The sequence below is a fragment of the Chlorocebus sabaeus genome, chromosome 21, assembly GCF_047675955.1.
Source record: "Chlorocebus sabaeus isolate Y175 chromosome 21, mChlSab1.0.hap1, whole genome shotgun sequence".
NCBI lineage: Eukaryota > Metazoa > Chordata > Mammalia > Primates > Cercopithecidae > Chlorocebus > Chlorocebus sabaeus.
The window spans coordinates 39965676-39987110 of record NC_132924.1 but is presented as its reverse complement, the minus strand read 5'-3'; the positions used below and the strand labels follow the sequence as shown (position 1 = coordinate 39987110).

General features: G+C 37.5%; 1 protein-coding gene across 1 annotated transcript in view; it reads left to right on the top strand.

The window, feature by feature from the left end:
- Positions 1-21435, top strand: part of DNAH11 (dynein axonemal heavy chain 11) — a 370125-nt gene that overhangs the window by 310388 nt on the left and 38302 nt on the right. The window contains exons 66-69 of the mRNA XM_038004732.2: positions 1225-1429; positions 10986-11150; positions 12890-13030; positions 20993-21163. Of these exons, the coding sequence (XP_037860660.2) occupies positions 1225-1429; positions 10986-11150; positions 12890-13030; positions 20993-21163 (682 nt within the window). The remainder of the gene's footprint in view (positions 1-1224; positions 1430-10985; positions 11151-12889; positions 13031-20992; positions 21164-21435) is intronic.

Here is a 21435-nt window from a genome sequence, read left to right as displayed (position 1 = left end):
TTATCTTATCCTTAAAGAATAGCAGTATTTAATGTACATTTAATCACAGAAAGTAGAGCTGGTCCTGAAATAACATCCTTTCCTTTTAATGTTGATGAGGGAAAAAAAACAAATCACTTCCTGCTTGCTGGGACCACTGTCTGTGTGGAGTTTGCACATGCTCCCCATGTCTGCCTAGGTTTTCTCTTGTCCTCCTGTTTCCTCCCATATCCCACAGCTGAGCACGTTAGGTGAGCTGGAATGTCTATATGGTCCCAGTGTGAGTGAGTGACGGTCGGGGGGTGGGGGTGGTGTGAATGGCCCTGCCATGGGATGACATCCTGTCCAGGGCTGGTTCCCACCCAGCGCCCTGAGCTGCCAGGGTAGTCTCCAGTCACCCATGAGCCTGCACTGGAATCAGTGGGTTGGAAAAGGAATGAATGAGTGAATACAAAGTGTTGTCAAATAAAAATTTGTAAATTAGACGATAATCATACAAATGCACGACACTAAACATTGCAGTACGAAAGGCCTTCTCAAGCCTGCCAGATCTGTCATTGCTTTTGAACTGTGTGGTGGTAGGAGGTGCTGCTTAAGATTTTCTGCTTCGTACACATTTATTTCTCAATTTAACCTACCCCCATTATGCCCACCATTTCTCATTAACGCACCAAAAACTGAGTAAATAATTATCTTACTTGTTTTTATTAACCTTTTTAAATGTATGTGTAGCTCACATTTATTTCACTGTTTAATATTAGAAGTGTTTGGGGCCTTTAGTTAGAAGTTTGATGATGTTTTTGTGACCAGGAACATGCCGTAGAAACTTCACTCTTGTTTGTATCAATTAGCCAGTGGTAAAACTGGTTTCTACATATGTTGTTTTGCTTAAAGTCACAGTTTGCAAGTTTATCAGTGACATCAAGGACTTACTGTATAATAATAAAAGCTACTACTTGTTGTTATAGGTCTTTTATATGATTGTATTTAATTGTTACAGTGACACTATGAGGTGAGTACTATTATTGTCAATATTTCTCATATGAAGAAACTAAATCATATAGAGATTTGGTGGGTGATTGCTGATTCTGCTGTACTTTAGGAAATTTGGGAGCAGCTGAAAAATTCTAAATCACCTAAGCTTCTGGCCAAGGTCCATTATAAGAATACAGGAATGGAATGACACCTTAGTATCAGTTATGGGTCATAGGAGTCTCCTGAAAGTCTGTGTTTTGCTCCCTTTAGGTATATCAGGATTGGAGATAAAGAATGCGAATTTCACAAGAACTTTCGCCTTATCCTTCACACAAAATTGGCAAATCCTCACTACAAGCCGGAATTACAGGCTCAGACAACTCTTCTCAATTTCACAGTCACAGAAGATGGTCTAGAAGCCCAGCTGCTGGCAGAGGTTGTCAGTATTGAGAGGCCAGATTTGGAGAAACTTAAGGTAAAAATGTTTGCGTCACCACCAACACTTATTCGGCACTTGCTTTGCACAAATCATACTGCTAGACACAGAAGTATAAAATAGGATTCTTGCCCACTAGCATCTTGCAATCTAATTGGGAAAAATAAGTATACATGTTAAAAGTTAAACAATTCAAAGCTGCTCTTCATAAATGCTAGATTGTTACGGTTATGCCACAAGTAGGAGATAGGGTGGCTCTGGATCTTGTCTGACAGCAAACAAAGAGGCATACGAGTCATGTAAAATAGAGGTATGCCCAGGTAGGTTGGAATGTAATCGACTAATTTAGCCTGGGCTAAAGAATAAAAAAGAGGTGTAATGAAGAAAACTTGGAAAAATTAAGGACCTGGTAGCTAGTTATGACTAGTATTCAAAGGGACATTTGTGGCCCTAAGTAGATTAAGAAACAATGCTAAGGGCCGGGCGTGGTGGCTCAAGCCTGTAATCCCAGCACATTGGGAGGCCGAGACGGGCGGATCACGAGGTCAGGAGATCGAGGCCATCCTGGCTAACACAGTGAAACCCCGTCTCTACTAAAAAATACAAAAAAAACTAGCCGGGCGAGGTGGCGGGCGCCTGTAGTCCCAGCTACTCAGGAGGCTGAGGCAAGAGAATGGCGTAAATCCAGGAGGCAGAGCTTGCAGTGAGCCGAGATCTGGCCACTGCACTCCAGCCTGGGCGACAGAGCGAGACTCCATCTTAAAAAAAAAAAAAAAAGAAACAATGCTGAAAATAATGAAATTTAGTGTTGTATACAGAAAACAACATAACCTTAAAATGTAGAAGAAAGGCAATAATAAAGATAAAATCAGAAAATAGAGAAACAGAAAAGATTAACAAAATAAACAAGCTAGTTCTTTGGCAAGAAGGGGTGATGAAGTGATATAGTAGATATACCTCCATAAGGACTAGTGAAGAATAAAAGATAAAAGGCAAGTAAAAGAAGACAAAGGCACATAACTACACACAGAGGTTATAAACTATAAAGGAATGCTGTGCTCAGTTTTCTTTTTTCCTTTTTTTTTTTTTTTTTTGAGAGGGAGTCTCGCTCTGTCACCAAGCCTGGAGTGCAGTGGCATGGTCTTGGCTCACTGCAACCTCCACCTCCCGGGTTCAAGCAATTCTTCTGCCTCGGTGTCCCAAGTAGCTGGGACTACAGGCATGCACCACCACACCCAGCTAATCTTTGTATTTTGGGTAGTGATGGGGTTTCACCATATTTGCCAGGCTGGTCTCAAACTCCTGACCTCGTGATCCTCGTGCCTCAGCCTCCCAAAGTGCTAGGATTACAGGCATGAGCCACCATGCCTGGTCATGCTGTGCCCAGCTTTCTAACAATAAATTTGAATATTGAAATGGTGATGTGAAAATTAAAAAGAATTTACATGCTAACCTGGGCAAATTTGGCAATAGTGTGTCTCAAAAATTTAAATGAGATATATTAAGAATTAAAACAAGGATTTATATTTCACATGTTAGAGATTCATGGCCTACATTTTGGAACTTGAAAGGATTTCTTCCCACAGATGAACAACATTATTCATATTTTGAAAAACTAAGCTAGAATACTTTTTCTTAGTACAAATCAGGAGTCTGCAAACTGTGGCTCCCATACCTAATTTGGCCCATCACCTCTTTTTGTTAATAAAGTTTATTGAAACACAGCCATCGCCAAACACAGTGGCTCACACCTGTAATACAACACTTTGGAAAGCTGAGGCTGGATCACTTGAGGCCAAGAGTTTGAGACCAGCCTGGCCAACATGGCAAAACCCTATCTCTACTAAAAATACAAAAAATTACCCATGTGTGGTAGTGCACAACTGTAGCCCCAGCTACTGGGGAGGCTGAGTCACAAGAACCACTTGAACCCAGGGGCAGAGGTTGCAGTGTGCGGGGATAGTGCCACTACACTCCAGCCTGGAGGACAGAGCAAGACTCTGTCCCAAACAAAAACAAAAGCAAACAAAAAATTGACTTGTTCATATATTTACATATTGTCTATGACTGCTTTTGCACTATGATGGCAGAGTTGAGTAGTTGCAACAGATACATTATGACCTACAAAGCCAAAAGTATTTACTATCTGGCCCTTTCCAGAAAAAGATTGCCACCCTGGTATAAATCAGTGATTCTCAAACTGGGGGTCCTGGAGCAGCAGCATCACTATCAGCTGGTGCTGATACAAATATGCTTTAAATGCAAATTATCTGGCCACAGCCCAGATCCCACTAAATGAGAAACTCTGGTTGGGGGTCCAGCAATCATGTTTTACTAAGCCATGCAAGAAATTCTGGTCCATGCTTACACTCTTTGTGAGGCTGCTTTACTTGGATTTGCCACTGCAGCAGTTGCCATGTAGGCAAAGACAGCTGTGAGATCAAGGCTGGGTATGAGTGGACATGGTTCCCTGAGGCCACCTTACAAATGTGCTACATTCAGTGGAACTGCAACATGCCAGGAGTGAGTCATCCACCAAGTCAGAATTCAAAGGACCACTGGCTTGCTGCCTTGTGCACTAATTGCCAGGCTGGATCAGGGACCATGTCTGTAATCAAGGCACCACCAGACCATATAAGAAAATAGTATTTTTTTTTTTCTGTTAGCATAAAAAAGTTGCAGGAGTTCTTGTGTTCTGAATGTCAGATTCTTATTGGATCTATGACTTATAAAAATTTTCTCCCATTCTGTGGGTTGTCTTTTCACTTTCTTGTTAGTGTCCTTTGAAGCACAAAAGTTTTTAATATTGGTAATGTTCAATTTATCTATTTTTTCTTGCTTGTGTTTTTGGTATCATATCTAAGAAATCATTAACTGACAGTTCATGAAGATGTATGTTTTCTCTTAGGAGCTGTGTAGTTTTAGTGCTTACATTTAGCTCTGTTGTACATTTTGAGTTAATTTTTGTACATGGTGTGAGGTAGGGGTACACCTTCATTCTTTCGCATGTGGATATCTAGTTGTCCCAGCACCATTTGTTGAAAAGACCATATTTTCTCCCTTAAATTGCCTTTGATCCTTGTTAAACATCCGTTGGCCATATTTCTGTGGATCTGTTCATATTTCTGGGTTCTCTGTTTCATTCCATTGATCTGTTTGTCTATCCTTTCATCAATATCACACCACCTTGATTACTGTAGCTTGATAGTCTGGAAGCCAAGTAGTGTCAATTCTCTGACTTTGTTTTTCTGTATATTTTTGATGATTCTGGATCTTATGCTTTTTAATATAAACTTTAGAATCAAATTTTCACTATCTACAAAATAATGTACAGGTATTTTGAATAATATTGTGCTGAATTTCAGAAAGGAATAATGAATGGCTTAACAATATTGAGACTTCCTATTCATGAACATGCAATATCTCTCCGTTGTTTAGATCTTTGATTTCTTTCATCAGAGTTTTTTACTCCTCCAGACAGATCTTCAACATACTTTGTGAAATCTGTACCTAAGTGTTTCAGTTTTTTGGTACTAATGTGAATGGCATTGTGTTTTAAATTTCAAATTCCAATTGTTCAAAGCTGGTGTATAGAAGAGCAATGGCTTTTGTATATTAATCTGTATCCTGCAAATGTGCTCTACCTGCTTAGTGGTTGCAAGAGGCCTTATGTTCATACTTTGGGATTTTCCACATAGATTATCATGTCATGTGTGAACAAAGACAATTTTTTGTTTCTTCCTTCCTATTCTGTATACCTTTTATTTCCTTTTCTTGTCTTACTGTATTAGTTAGCACTTCTAGTACAACGTTGAATAGGAGTGGAACCTTGCCTCATTCCTGATCTTAGGGCAAAAACTTCTAGCTTCTCACCATTAAGTACAATGTTAGCTATGATTCTCTTCTTTTAGATGTTCTTTATCAAGAAAGTTCCCCTCTATTTCTAATTTGCTGAGAGTTTTTATCATTAAATTACTGTTAAATTTTATCAAATGTTTTTTCTATATCGATTGATATGACTACATTTTTTCTTCTTTAGCTTGTTATAGATCATTACTTCACTTTTGAGCCAGACTTGCATACCTGGAATAAATTCCACTTGGTCGTGGTGTTTCGTTATTTTTGTACATTGTTGGATTTGATTTGCTAATTTTTTGAGGATGTTCACATCTATGCTCATCAGAGATACTGGTCTGTAGTTTTTTCGTTTTTTCCTGTAGTGGGTTTATCTGGTTTTGGTCTTAGAGTAACGCTTGCCTTATAGAATGAGATAGGAAGTGTTCTTTCTGCTTCTGTTTTCTAGAAAAAAATTGTAGAGAATTGATACTATTTCCCCCTTAACTCTTTTCTTCCAGTGGAATCATCTGGACCTGGTGCTTTCTGTTTTGAAAGAATATAAATTCATTTAATGCATATAGGCCTTTTCAGATTATGTATGTGTTTTTGGTAGATTCTGCCCTCCAAAGTATCAATTCGCTTCATCTAAGTTATCAAATTTGTAAGCATGTAATGGTTTATAAGATTCTTTTATTATCCTTTAATGTTCATGGAATTGGTGTTTATGCCCCTCTTTCATTTCTCATACCAATAATTGGTGCCTCCTCTTGTCTCTTGGCTAGCCTGGCTAGAGAATTATACATTCTGTTGATCCTTTCAAATAATCAGCTTTGGATTTTATTGATTTTCTGGTTAAAATATTACTGACTTCTGCTCTGATTTTTATTATGTATTCATAAGCTTGCTTTAGATTTACATTGCTCCTTTATCTAATTTTCTGAGGTAAAAGCTTAGATAAATACCTTTAGGTTTTCTTCTGTACTTTTCTAATATATGCATTCAATGCTATAAATTTCCCTTTAACCACTGCTTTTTCTGCATCTCACAAATTTTGATATGTTGTATTTTTGTTTGCATTTCTTTCAAAATATTTTTAAGTTTCTCTTGAGACTTCTTCTTTGACCCATGTGTTATTTTAAAGTGTGTCGTTTAATCTCCAAATATTTTTGAATTTTAAGCTTTCCGTTATTGATTTCTTATTTAATTTTATTGTGGTCTGGAACATACTTTGTATGATTTCTATTCTTTTAAGCCTTTTTGGTGTGTTATTTGGTTCATCTTCGTGAATGTTCCATGTGAGCTTGAGAAAAATGTATATTCTTCTGTAGGTGGATGAAGTAGTCAGTGACATTCAATCCAGATGATTGATGATGTTGCACAGTTCAGCTACATCCTTGCTGATTTTTTGCCTGCTGGATCTGTCAGTTATGATATAAGGGTTTTGAATTGTCCAGCTATAATTGTGGCCTTGTTTATTTCTCCTTGCAACTCTTAGGTTTTGCCTTGTGTATTTTGACACTCTGTTATTAGGTGCATACACATTAAAGATTGTTATGCTTTCATGGAGAGTAGACCCCTTTATTATGTAATGCACTTCTTCTCAATAATTTTTCTTATTCTGATAACTACTTTGTCTTAAATTAATATAACCACCCCAACTCTCTTTTGATTAGTGTTAACATGATATATCTTTCTCTCTCTCTCTCTCTCTCCTTTTAATTTTTATATTTAAAATGGATTTTATAGACAGTAGATAGTTAGGTCTTGTTTTTTATCCACTATGTCAATATAATTCACATTTAAAGAGATTGTTTGTGTAATCACATCAATATCTACCATATTTTATTGGTTTTTATTCATTATACTTGTTTCTCACTAGTTTTTTTTTTGTCTTTTTCTCTTTTTCTGCCATCTTTGGTTTTAAATGAGCACTTTCTATGATTCCAGTGTCTCTTCTGTCTTAGCTGTATATATTGCATGCTCACTCTCACGCACTCTTTCTATATATATGTATATATTGCTGTAATATTTATATATTACAGTATAAATATATGTATTTTATATGTGTAATATTTTTCTTTTCCTCCTCTTCTGCCTCCTTTGGTTTTAATTAAGCATTTTATATGATTCTAGTGTATCTTCTCTTAACAAAATATATTGCTATATATAAGTACAATATAAATTGTATTTCTTTTTAAAAAAATTGTTAGTGGTTACCTTAGCATTTGCAGTATACATTTACAACTAATCTAACTCAATTTTCTTTTTTTTCTTTCTTCTTTTTCTCTGAGATGAAGTTTTGCTCTTGTTGCCCCAGCTGGAGTGCAATGGCACAATCTCAGCTCACTGCAACCTCTGCCTCCCCAGTTCAAACAATTCTCCTGCGTCAGCCTCCCAAGTAGCTGGGATTACAGGCATGTACCACCATGCCCAGCTAATTTTGTATTTTCAATAGAGATGGTTTTTCGCCATGTTGGTCAGGCTAGTCTCAAACTCCTGACCTCAGGTGATCCACCCGTCTCAGCCTTCCAAAGTGCTGGGATTACAGGCATGAGCCACTGTGCCCAGCCTCTAACTCCATTTTCAAATAACACTACTGCCTCATTGGTAATGCAGGTAAAAAATACCGCATTACCAATGCAGGTAAAATGAGACTATTCTCATTTCCTTCCTCTCATCCTTTATAACATTGTTGTCATTCATTTCATTTCTCCATAAGTTATAATCACTGACTATATTGCTGTTATTACTGTTTTGAAAAGACAGCTCAATTAGTAAACTAACTTATTTTATCTTCATTTACTCCTTCTCTAGTACTCTTTCATTCTTTACATAGATGTGAATTTCTGACCTATGTCATTTTTCTTCTCTATGAAGAATTTTTGTTTTTAACATTTCTGGTAAGGCAGGTCTACTAACAACAAAATCCCTCAGTCTTGTTTGTCTAAGAAAGCTTTTTATTACTGCTTTACTTTTGAAGGATAATTTTACAAGATACAAAATTATTTGTTAATTTTTTTCCTTAAACATTTTAAATATTTTACTCAACTCTCCTTTTTGCATAGTTTCTCAAGAGAAATTCCATGTAATTCTTATCCTTGTTCCTTCATAGGTAAGGTAATTTATTTCCTGTGGACTCCTTCAAGGTTTTTTCATTGTCTTTGATACGCAGTTTGAATATTAAATGCCTAGGAGTTGATTTTTTGGCATTTATCCTGCTTAACGTGCTATGGGTGTCCTGGATCTATGGTTTGGTATCTTTCATTAATTTTGAAGAATTTTTAGCTACCATTATTTCCAATCTTTCTTCTGATCATTTTTTTTCTTTCTTCTCCTTGTAAGCATGTCACAGTTCTTGGATATTCTTTCCTTTTTAATTTTTATTCTTTTTTTCTTTTCAAGTATCTACTGACATGTCTAAGCATACTGATTTTTGTCACTGTGTCTAATTTACTCATGAGCCCATCAAAAACATTCTTTGACCAGGCACAGTGGCTCATGTCTGTAATGCCAGCACTTTGGGAAGCCGAGGTGGGTGGATCACAAGGTCAGGAGATCAAGACCCAGCCGAGATTATGCCACTGCACTCCAGCCTGAGTGACAGAGCGAGACTCCGTCTCAAAAAAAAAAAAAAAAAATTCTTCATTTTTGTTACATTGTTTTTTATTTCTAGCATTTCCTTTTTATTCATCGAATTTCTATCTCTACTTATATTGCCCATGTGGTCTTTCATGGTGTTCACTTTTCCAGTAAAGCTCTTAGCACATTAAGTAGTTACTTTTAACTCCCAGTCTGATAATTCCAAAATTTCTGCCACATCTGAGTCTTGTGCTGAGGTTTGCATTCTCTCTTCTGGTTTGTCTTTTGTTTTCTTTTTGTTTTGTTCTGTTTTTTTGCTTTTTAGTACACCTTGTACTTATTTGTTGAAAGCCAGACATGGTGTGTTAGATAATTGTCACAGAAGTAAATACCATTTTAGTGTGAGGTTTTGTTTCTAGGGCTAGAAGTTAAGGCTGTGTTTCACGTTCATTGTAGCTGCTCATATTGTAGACTTCAGTTTTATCTAGTGTCCTTGTTTTTGTCTCCTCTGTTGTCTTTAGGTTTCCCTAAAAACTGATTTGGCAAATCTCTCAGTTATAATCCACTGATATTATACTGGAGTCTGTCAATGTGTTGGTAAGGTATTATGGACGGGAAGCATTCTTTTATCTTATAATTAAATCTCAGGGTTTTTTAGGAGCCCTGAATCACTGGAATGTGACCTTCAGAAGAGTTACTTAGCCTTTTTTAAAGCACAGGAAGTCTGCCCTTCCCCAGAGATATGGTTTGGCTATGATACCACCCAAATCTCATCTTGACTTATAGTTCCCATAATCCCCATATGTTGTGGCAGGGACCCAGTGGGAGGTAACTGAATCATGGGGTTGGTTTCCTCCATGCTGTTCTTGTGATAGTGAGTGAGTTCTTATGAGATCTGATGGTTTTATAAGGGGCTTTTCCCCTTTGCTGGGCACTTCTCTCTCCTGCTGCCAAGGAAAGAAGGACATGTTTGCTTCCCTTCCGCCATGATTATAAGTTTCCTGATGCCTCCCTAGCTATGTGGAACTATGAGTCAATTAAACCTCTTTTCTTTATAAATTACCCCGTCTCAGGAAATCCTTTATCACAATTTGAGAAGAGACTAATACATCTAGGTCATATTAGACACTGACCAAGTAGTTTCCTTTGTGGGCAGGATTTTGTTAAGGAGAACAGAAAGCTCTGGACATATTTAAAATAATTACTTTGCCTCTGAGCTTATGCCATAATGGTTACTTTTCCTATCCTGAGCCCAGAGCAGGTGTAGATTTTATCTGACCTTCACTGTAAGAACCTGATGGCGTTTCCTGGAGGTAAAACTCAAAGAAGTGTAGAGACTCCAAAGACTGGGCCCCGCTGAAGTTTTAACTCAAGTTCTACCTTCAGCAATTAGCCAATTACCATGTCAGTGTTCGTGAGAAGTTGTGATTCTGTTTGCCTATTTTTAGGATGGCAATTTGCCCTGTGACCTCAGTTTTCTGATGCATGTAAGAAGAATTGTTGATGAGTGTTTTTCCTATTTTGAGAACGGAAACGAGACTTCTAAGCCTTTATACATCTGAGCAGAAACCAGAAGTTTCTGATGTTTTCTTAAACAGATTCTTCCTATGGTTCATGATGTTAAATTATTGTAAGTGTTTATACTCTGCGCCCTGGAGTGCAACTAGATCTTAACATACCTTCTGAAGTTTTTTAAAGAACTTCTAAAAATTATGATTGGTATGGTTTCAATGTTAAGGGTGTTTTATTATATACTGATTTCTTGAAATTTGTGATTAAGGAAACTGCTTTAAAAATAAGTACTTGTCCAGGTGCGGTGGCTGATGCCTGTAATCCCAGCACTTTGGGAGGCCAAGGTGGGTGGATCATTTGAGGTTAGGAGTTCGATACCAGCTTGACCAACATGGTGAAACCCTGTCTATACTAAAATACAAAAAAAAAAGCTGGTTGTGGTGGCAGGTGCCTATAATCTCAGCTACTCAGGAGGCTGAGGCAGGAGAATCGCTTGAACCTGGGAGGCAGAGGTTACAGTGAGCCGAGATTATACCACTGTACTCCAGCCTGGGTGACAGAGCGAGACTTCCTCTCAAAAAAAAAAAAATTAAAAAAAAAAAATAAATAAATAAATAAATAAACGTACTTAACCACCATTTCTCACACTTTTCTTGGTTTGTATTAGTTGGTATTGACAAAGCACCAAAATGATTTTAAGATTGAGCTCAAGTATCTGGAAGACGACCTCCTTTTGCGCCTTTCTGCAGCAGAGGGAAGCTTTCTGGATGACACCAAACTGGTAGAGAGGTTGGAGGCAACAAAGGCCACTGCGGCAGAGATAGAGCACAAGGTAGGAAAGGCAGAGGATACCTGGCAGATTCTAATGGTCTATTTGAATGAGACACGTGGGGCGGGCAGTGTAATCAGACTTGGTAATTCCTCTAAGAGGACCAGTGTGTGGAATTCAGGTGATTTAATAAGCTGCAACTGGACTGTGTGGGATTCTAAATGGAGATGGAGATGGTTGAATGTGTGCTTCTCCTAATTCCATAGAGATCTCATTCAAATCAGACACTGTCCAGCTACTATTTTTCCTGGGTGATCAAATGTAAAGAAAGTTGAGGCCTGCTGGCTTCTATGGCTGAAAATCTGAAAAGCCTTAGCATCCGGCTCTACCGAACTTATATCCTACAACTTCTCTGCAGATTCTCCAAGCTGTTGGACATTTTAAAGAAATTCTTAGAGTGGAAGTTTTGTTTACTGGCCTACCATGGCAGGATACTGAGCAAATGATAGTCTCCTGCTATATTCAAATGCACTATTCACCCCTGGAAAAATGACATTTCCTAAAAGCTAGTAGAAATTTTTATGAAATAGGCTTCCTGCTAACATCCAGCATGAGTCCCAATATGCCTTATGTGTGATGTGCACTTTGGACTTTCACAAATGACTATTAACCCTTAAAATTCCATCATTTCAATGTGAATTAGACCCTTATTTGCTTTCTGGAATACCCTTATTACTAAGTAATCTATTAATTACCCAGCAGAAGCTGTGTCACTACACATCCTATATATTTGTTTTAAATTAAGTGAGGAAATGGAATCCCAAATTTCTCTATCTTTTCAAGTAAGTGAATATTAGGCAGCTCCTAAGATGGTAAAGTTAGAACAATTAAGTAAATTAACTTAGCTTTGAAGTTAACTTCTAATTGTCTCTTAAAATGTGTCTTCCTGTCTTCTTCATATATCACCATGTAGTGACTTCCTTCTCTGCCCTACATTTTATTTCCTTTTATACACAAATATTATGAGTCAAGTCTGTAGAGAAGGTTGGAGAAAATACTGTATCCTGTGGGACCAGCGGTAGTCCTGGATAAAATAAATAGATATTTGAGCCTTGGGTAAAACTGAATATATTGGTTGATGGTGGTGGTGGTTTTTCTTTTTTAATTATCTCTCTGAATGTGCCCAGAGGCTAATACATAAAGATAAACTAATGGAAATATATGGACATATGGATGATTCAGTGCAAAGTTAGAATTAGGCATGAGAGTCTTTATATTAAGGCTTTTTAGTAAGCATAGTTACCGGATATATTATTGACCTTGACTGCTTTTGTATGCCTTGTTGCCTAATAAAGTTATTGGCATTGAATTGACCCAGCAGACTTTTAAGAGCCATCCCTGGGAGGTGATATAGCTGGGTTATTAAGCCTTGAAAGAGAGAGAGGAAGCAGAAAGGTGACATTACTCAGAAACAAATTCTGTAGAACCGAAAACAACTAGGTTTGTTTAATCTGTAAAAACCACTAGAGTTATGTCCATTCTCACTGAAACTCTAGTGGTTTTTGTTTAATCCTAGAAAACCACTAGAGTTATGTCCATTCTCACTGAAACTCAGTTTATTAAAAAATTATTTTAAAATATGAATGTAAACATTTTAGAAAAGCTCATGCACATGGATGCCATGCATGTTATCTATTTTAATACTCATAATTTTTCATTTCAGGTACGTCTTCCGTTCCTTGGATATGTGTAGAGAATATGAAGAATAAATAAGTTACTTATTTTGTTTGATCCCACCATAGGTGATTGAAGCCAAAGAAAATGAAAGAAAAATCAACGAGGCCCGAGAATGTTACAGACCAGTGGCAGCAAGAGCATCTCTTCTTTATTTTGTTATTAATGACCTCCAAAAAATCAACCCCATCTACCAGTTCTCTTTGAAGGTAATGCTAAATAAGCTAAGAAATATGGAAAACTTTAGGAGTTCAATTTGTTTCTGGAAATTTGGAATTTATTTTATTAATAATAACTATTATTATTATTATTGAGACAGAGTCTCACTCTGTAACTAGGCTGGAGTGCAGTGGCATGATCATTGCAGCCTCTGCCTCCCATGTTCAAGCAATTCTCATGCCTCAGTCACCTGAGTAGCTGAGACTACAGGAGTGCGCCACCACGCCGGGCTAATTTTTGTATTTTTAGTAGAGACAGGGTTTTGCCACGTTGCCCAGGCTGGTCTTGAACTCCTGGCCTCAAGTGATCCCCCCTGCTTCGGCCTCCCAAAGTGCTGAGAGTACAGGCGTGACCCACTGCGCGTGGCCAGAATGTATTTTTAAGCGATCAGTGTATACCCAGTAAGGAGTCATGAGGATCTGGTTAACAAAATAACAAAAGCGAAATCCTCATTCTCAGGAATTTTCATTTATAATTTTCAGTAAGGCTTTGAAGTAATTAAACTATGGATATGGTATCATATTATATTGGTGTATTGCTCCTGAGTAGACTCTTAATTTTGTTTTTTGTTTTTTTTTTTTTTGAGACGGAGTCTCCCTTTGTTGCCTAGGCTGGAGGGCAGTGGTGCGATCTCGGCTCACTGCAAGCTCTGCCTCCCGGGTTCATGCCATTCTCCTGCCTCAACTTCTCTAGTAGCTGGGACTACAGGTGCCCGCCACCACGCCTGGCTAATTTTTTTGTATTTTTAGTAGAGACAGAGTTTCACCATGTTAGCCGAGATGGTCTTGATCTCCTAACCTCGTGATCCGCCCACCTTGGCCTCCCAAAGTGCTGGGATTACAGGTGTGAGCCACAGCGCCTGGCCAGCCGACTCTTAACTGTAAGGGAATTTTTCTTGAGGCTCCTATTTTGTCTTTGTGAAAATGTGTCTTGGAAAGAGAATGCTTATATTTCTTTGCTAAAGAAAGAAAAATAATAAGAACAACTATTTATTAAGTCACTATTGCATGCAAGGCATTTTTATACTTTGGCTCATTCTTTATCCCTGTTACATCTCAATAAAGAATATAATATCATCCCTATTAAAAAAATAAGGATGACATTTTCAGACTTTAAATACATTGCCCAAGAAATTATATTTGTTATTGTTTACAGCCAGCATTTCAACCTGTAACTGTTTCCAGAGCCCATGCTCCATACCTTGTGTCATGCTGCTGCCTGCTGGGCAGTGCTCATTCATTCTGTTCACCTGTTAATCCATTTTTAGACAAATGTTTATTATGATCAATCATCATGTCAGATGTTTGTCACTTGAGTGTATAGTTTTGGAAAAAACATAAGGGTGGAGCTATATCTATATGTAGATACATATAGATATATATGTACACATAGATATAGTTCCACCTTTATGAACACACATTAGTTTATAAAAGTAGAAAGTACTGTAAGAGAGCATGATAGAGGTGGAGAGGCTGCTTTACTGGGGGCTCAGGGAAGGCCTCCCAGAGGAAGTAACATTTATTTCTGAAGGATAAGTAGGACTTAGCTATGTAAAGAGTGTTTGGAGAAAACAGGAATGTGAGATGAAAGAATTCAGGGATTCCAGGTAGTGAGTGAATTTCTGTGGTTGGAGGGTAATGAGCAAGGGGAAAGGTAGCAAGAAATGAATCTAGAGAGGTGGGAAAGACTTGATCACACAGAGTTTTGTAGACCACTGTGTGTGGGATTTGGGGATTATATTCTGGGTGCAACAAGAAGCCATTGGATGATTTCAAGCAGATAACTGATGTGATGACAAAAGACTCAGAGATACATGAACAGACCTGAGATATGATTTGAACCTGGAATCATTGACTCTTGGAGATGGACTGGTTATGGGCAATAATAAAGAGGAAAGGATCGAGCATAACTAGCAGGTTTCCTAAGAGTACAGAACTAGTATGCAAAACTTTTAACAAGCACAGTGTGGTTGGAGTTTGAGAGTAACTGTGTATGAGGAGAAGGATAAAACTAAATCATCAGTGTCAGCTCAGTATTACCCAAATTCCAAAACTACACTAAGGCATTACAATAAAAGAAAAATACTGGGCAGTCAGTCCCCCTTGTAAACATTGTTGGTAAACTCCTCCAGAAAATGTTGACAAATTGAATCCAACCATATACAAAAAGCACAACATATTATGACCAAGTGGAATGTATGCCAAGAATCAAATTGGTTTAACATTCAAGAATCACGAAGTGTAATTAATCAGTTAACAGAATAAAAGAAAAAAAGCTCATATGGTCGTTTTAATTGATGCAAAGAACTTGAAAAATTTCAACAAATTAGTTAAAAACAACAACAACCAACTCTCAACTAATGAATAGATGGTGACTTCTCAACATGATAAAATGCATCTAGAAAAAATCTACACCTAAGTTTATACTTAATGTTGAAAATGAAATGCTTTTCCCTAAAATCAGGAACAAGACAAGGATATCTTTCTCTCAGCACATCTATTCAACACTGCACTGGAAGTTACAGTTGGTAATATAAGACGATAGAAGGCAAGATATTTAAAAGAAAAAGGAAAACTCTATATTTTCACAGATGACCTGATTATGTATATAGAAACTCCCAAGAAACTCACCAAAACCCTGCTAGGACTAAGAAGTGAATTTTTAGCAAGGTTGCAGGATATAAGGTCGATATACAAAGTACCTTGTATTTCTATACATGAGAAACAAGTGGAAAATAAAATCAGTATCTTAGCACTGTTTACAGTGGCTTCCAAAGCCATAAAACTTGTTAGGAATAATTTTATTAAAATATATGTAAGGTTTGTATTCTAAAAACTACAAAATATTGTTGAGAAAAATTAAAGAAGGCTTAACTAAATAGATACACCATGTTTATCAATTGGAATGCTCAATATTAAGATGTCAGTTCGCTCCAAACTGATAGACTCAATTTAGTCCCAATCAAAACACCAGAAGACATTGCCTTTTTCCTTTTGGTAGAAATTGGCAAGCTTATCCTAAAAATTTGTGTGAAAATTTAAAGGACTTAAAATAGCTAAATAATTTTGAAAAAGAAAAAAACAGTGTTGGAAGACTTACAATTTCTGTTTTTAAGACTTGTATCTGTGACCAGGTGCGTTGGCTCACGCCTGTAATCGCAGCACTTTGGGAGGCTGAGGCGTCATGAGGTCACAAGATTGAGACCATCCTGGCTAACACGGTGAAACCCCGTCTCTACTAAAAATACAAAAAATTAGCTGGGCGTGGTGGTGGATGCCTGTGGTCCCAGCTACTCGGGAGGTTGAGGCAAGAGAATGGCGTGAACCTGTCAGGCGGAGCTTGCAGTGAGATGAGATCATGCCACTGCATTCCAGCCTGGGCAACAGAGTGAGACTCCGTCTCAAAAAATGAAAGGACATATCTACACGAATCAAGATGTTGTAGTACTGGCCTGAAGAAAAATGCATAGATCTATGGAACAGATTAGAGAATCCAGAAGTACACCCACAAATGCATGGTCAGTTGATTTTCAGTAGGGGTGCCAAGACAATTCAATGAGGATAGGCTAGTTTTTACAACAAATGTTGCTGGGACACTTGGATACCCACATAACATAAAATAAACCTCAAACTATTATACTATATAAAAAATTCAAAATGAATTGATTAAACTATACATTTTCTAGGAAAAAAATAAGAGAAAAGTTTTGGGCTTTGGGTTAGGCAAAGGTTTCTTAGGACCCAATAGAAAAATAAAAAATTAATAAATTGAACCTTATCTAACTTAAAAGTTTATGGTTTTCAAAAGATATGAAGATGAAAAGTTAGGCCACAGACAAGCAAAGACAATATTCTCAATACATACATATAAAACAAAGAATTTGTATTAGGATATATAAAGAACTTGTACAACTCAGTAATAAGAGTTGAACAGACATATAATACATATGAATTATCCACAAGCTCATTAAAAATGCTCATCAGGCATCAGAAAAATTCAAAATAAAAGTAGAATGTGGGGGGCTACAAGTTTAGAAGACTGTTAATAGCAAGTGTAACACAGATATGGTACTACAACTCTCACATTGCTGGAGGAAGCACAATAAACCATTTTGGAAAACAGTTTGGCAATTTCTTATAAAGGTAAATATACAGTTACAAAATATGATCTCACACTTTTACTCCAGGCATTCACCTAAGAGAAGTAAAAATGTATGCCTACAAACAGCTTGTTAACAAATGTTCAGAGACACTTTATTCATAAAAGTCAAAGTATGAAGACAACTCAAAGGACTGACACATTAATAGTTATGCAGATTTTGCATGTTCCCACAGTAGGCTATTACTCAAAACATAAAGGTATGAATTGTTGGTGTACACAACAACATGGATATGTCACCAAAACATTATGTTGAAAAGAAGCAGCCAGATACCAAGGAGTATATACCATATGATGCTATTTATGTGAAATTATTGAAAAGGCAAAATTATTCCACAGGGACAGAGGCAGGTCAGTAATTGACTGGGGCTGGGGATGGTGGTGGAAATTGGCTGTAAATAGGCACGTGAGAACTTTTTCTGGTGATGTAAGTAGAAAGGTTCTATATCTTGGTTGCTACAGTTATTAGAATATATCTATTTGTCAAGACTCATCAAACTGTACATATAATAGGCACATTTTATTGTGTGTAAATGAAAAACTGATTTTAAAAAAGTGTAAATATCAGCTGGGCATGGTGGCTCATGCCTGTAATCCCAGCACTTTGGGAGGCCTAGGAGGGCGGATCACAAGGTCAGGAGATTGAGACCATCCTGGCTAACATGGTGAAATCCCATCTCTACTAAAAATACAAAAATTAGCCGGGTGTGGTGGTGGACGCCTGTAGTCTCAGCTACTCAGGAGACTGAGGCAGGAGAATAGCGTAAACCCGGGAGGCGGAGCTTGTAGTGAGCTGAGACTGCCCTACTGCACTCCAGCTTCAGTGACAGAGCGAGACTCCATCTCAAAAACAAAAAAAGTGTAAATATCAGGTTAGTGCAGATTGAGCATCCTAATCCAAAAACCAGAATGCTCCAAAATACGAAATTTTTTGAATGCTGACAAGATGCCGCAAGTGGAAAATTCTACACCTGACCTCAAGCACTTCTTGCACAAAATTATTTAAAATATTGTATAAAATTAACTTCAGGCTATGTGTATAAGGTGTATATGAAACATAAATGTATTTTGTTTTTTCATTTTGTTTTGTTTTTTGAGATAGAGTCTCACTCTGTCATCCAGACTGGAATGTAGTGGCGCGATCTCGGCTCACTGCAACCTCCACCTCCCAGGTTGAAACAATTCTCCTGTCCCAGCCCTTCGAGTAACTGGGACTACAGGCACCCACCACCATGCCTGGCTAAATTTCGTATTTTTAGTAGAGATGGAGTTTCACCCTGTTGGCCAGGCTGGTAACAAACTCCTGACCTCAGGTGATCCACCTGCCTCGGCCTCCCAAAGTGCTGAGATTATAGACATGAACCACCAAGCCCAACCTATAAATGCTTTTGTGTTTAAACTTGGGTTCCATCCCCAAGATATCTCATTATGTATATGCAAATATTCAAAAATCTGAAAAAATCCAAAATCTGAAACACTTCTGGCCCCAACCATTTCAGATAAGACATATTCAAGCTATCCTTCATTAATGCCTTCTTACCAGTGTTTACTGTATATATCTGTCATTGTAGGATTTTACTTTCACTCAAATATACATACTTCAAGGTGAATTAATCTGTGGTCTCTGGTCCCTATCATCCAAAAATAAATAAATATTTCTATATTGACAGCTATTTATATATATATAGATATATTTTTCAAATTTATATTTATATAGAGAGATATAGCAATCCATACAATGCCATTATCACCAAGGCATGAACGAGAGTAATAAATATCAAGAGTAATCCTTAAAGGAAGAACAGATGACCAAAGGGCATCCCGAAAGTACATGGAACCCCCCCCCCAAAAAAAAGAGGCAAATAACCAGATTTTAAAATAGGATAAGGACGTAAGTGGACATTTCTCCAAAGATGTCATAAAAATGGTCAACAAGCCTGGGCAACACAGAGAAACCTTGTGTATACAAAAAAATTTAAAAATTAGCCAAGTGTGATGACACATGCCTGTGGTCTCAGCTACCCAAGAGGCTGAGGTGGGAGTATTATTTAAGACCAGGAGGCTGAGGTTGCAATGAGCCATGATTACTCCACTGCACTTCAGGCTGGATAACAGAATGAAAGTTTGTCTCAAAAAAAAGACCAACAAACATATGAAAAAATACTCAACATTACCAATTTTTAGGGAAATGCAAATCAAAACCACAATGAGATATCACCTCACATTAGAATGGCTACTATAAAAAAAATAAATAACAAGTGTTGGTGATGACGTGGAGACATTGGAATCTTTTGGTGGAAATGCAAAATGGTACAGCTGCTGTGGAAAACAGTGTAGCAGTTCCTCAGAAAAATTACAAATAGAATGACCATATGATCAAGCAATTCCACTTACAGCTGTTTATTCAAAAGAATCAAATGAGGGTCTCTAGGAGATATCCAAACACCCAAATTCATAATAGCATTACTTACAATAGTCAAAAGGTGGAAGCAACCCAAGTGTCCATCAGGGGATGAATAGATTGATCAAATGTATATCCATGCAGTTGAATATTCTTTTGCCTTAAAAATGAACAAATTTCTCATACATGCTACAACATGGATGAACCTTGAGGATATTATCCTAACTCAAATGAGCCAGTCACAGTAAGACTGTGACTCTGCTTGTATGAGTGTATTAGTCTGTTTTCACACTGCTGATAAAGACATACCCAAGAGACTGGGTGATTCATAAAGAAAAAGAGAGTCACAGTTCCACGTGGCTGGGGAGGCCTCACAATCATCACGGAAGGCGAAAGGCACTTCTTACATGGCAGCAGGCAAGACAGAATGAGAGCCAAGTGAAAGAGATTTCCCCTTATAAAACCATCAGATCTCATGAGACTTATTCACTACCACCAGAACAGTATGGGGGAAACCGCCCCCATGATTCGGTTATTTCCCACCAGGTCCCTCCCACAACACATGGGAATTATGGGAGCGATAATTTAAGATGAGATTCGGGTGGGGACACAGCCAAACCGTATCAGTGAGGTACCTATAATAGTCAAAGTCATAGAAACAGAAAGTAGAATAAAGGTGGTTGCCAGGGTTGGGGGGAAGGAAGAATATACAGTTGTTTAATGGGTACAGAGCTTCAGTTTTGCAAAATGAAAAAGCTATGGCATCCTAGTGACACAAGATTTAGCTTTTCTTGTTCCTCTTTGGGAGCTATTTGTGTTAATATGGACTGCCACACGTAATGTTTAAATTGGACTCATCACATTGTGTTGTATTTTTGTAATCTTACGTGAAGAGAATCTGTACTGCAAGTAAAACCTACTCCCCCAAAAATGTATGGCCTTGAGTCTGCATTAACCAGTGTAATTTATGTTCATGAAAAAAAAAATTCCGGAGATTGGTTACACAAGAGTGTGAATATACTTAACACTATTGAACTGAATGTGTGTACACTTAAAATTGTTAAGTTGGTAACTTTTATGTTATATGTATCCTACCACAATTAAATATTAAAATATTGTTTTAAGTACATGGGCAGAAGGAGAGAAAATGATGCAATTCAGTTGCTTGGAAAGAGACTGAATGGATTTCATGGAATCATATTCATAATAACAGTAATGACAGCAAACATTTAATGAGCATGTACCATGTGCCAGAAACTATAATCCTTCTAAAAATTTTGCCTCATTCTCACTTCCTATTGATAAAACTTAAACCATCGCCCTGTGTATCTGGGGCTAGCTAGATATCCAGGTGCCAATTGTCACATTTTAATGGTCATATTAAATTTCCCAGGCATTTAACGTGCTATTCCACAGAGTGATTGAGCAGGCTGACAAGGTGGAAGACATGCAGGGACGCATCTCTATCCTGATGGAGAGCATCACCCACGCTGTCTTCCTCTACACCAGCCAGGCGCTGTTTGAGAAGGACAAGCTCACCTTCTTGTCCCAGATGGCTTTTCAGGTAAGGAGATCAGTTACTTGAAAAAGGATCCCCAGAACCAAAGGCAGATGCCTCTCTCTCTTTCTCTCTCTCTCTCTGTGTCTCTCTCTCTCTCTATATATATATATAAAAAATATATATATAATATTATATATGTATTTTTATGTAAAATAGTATATATATTTTTATATAATATATAAAATATTATATATTTTCTGTTGAAGCAAAATATAATAGACACCTTTTTCAGAAGCTCTTGGTGGCATGAGGAGAATTTGCCTCCCACGGGGAAC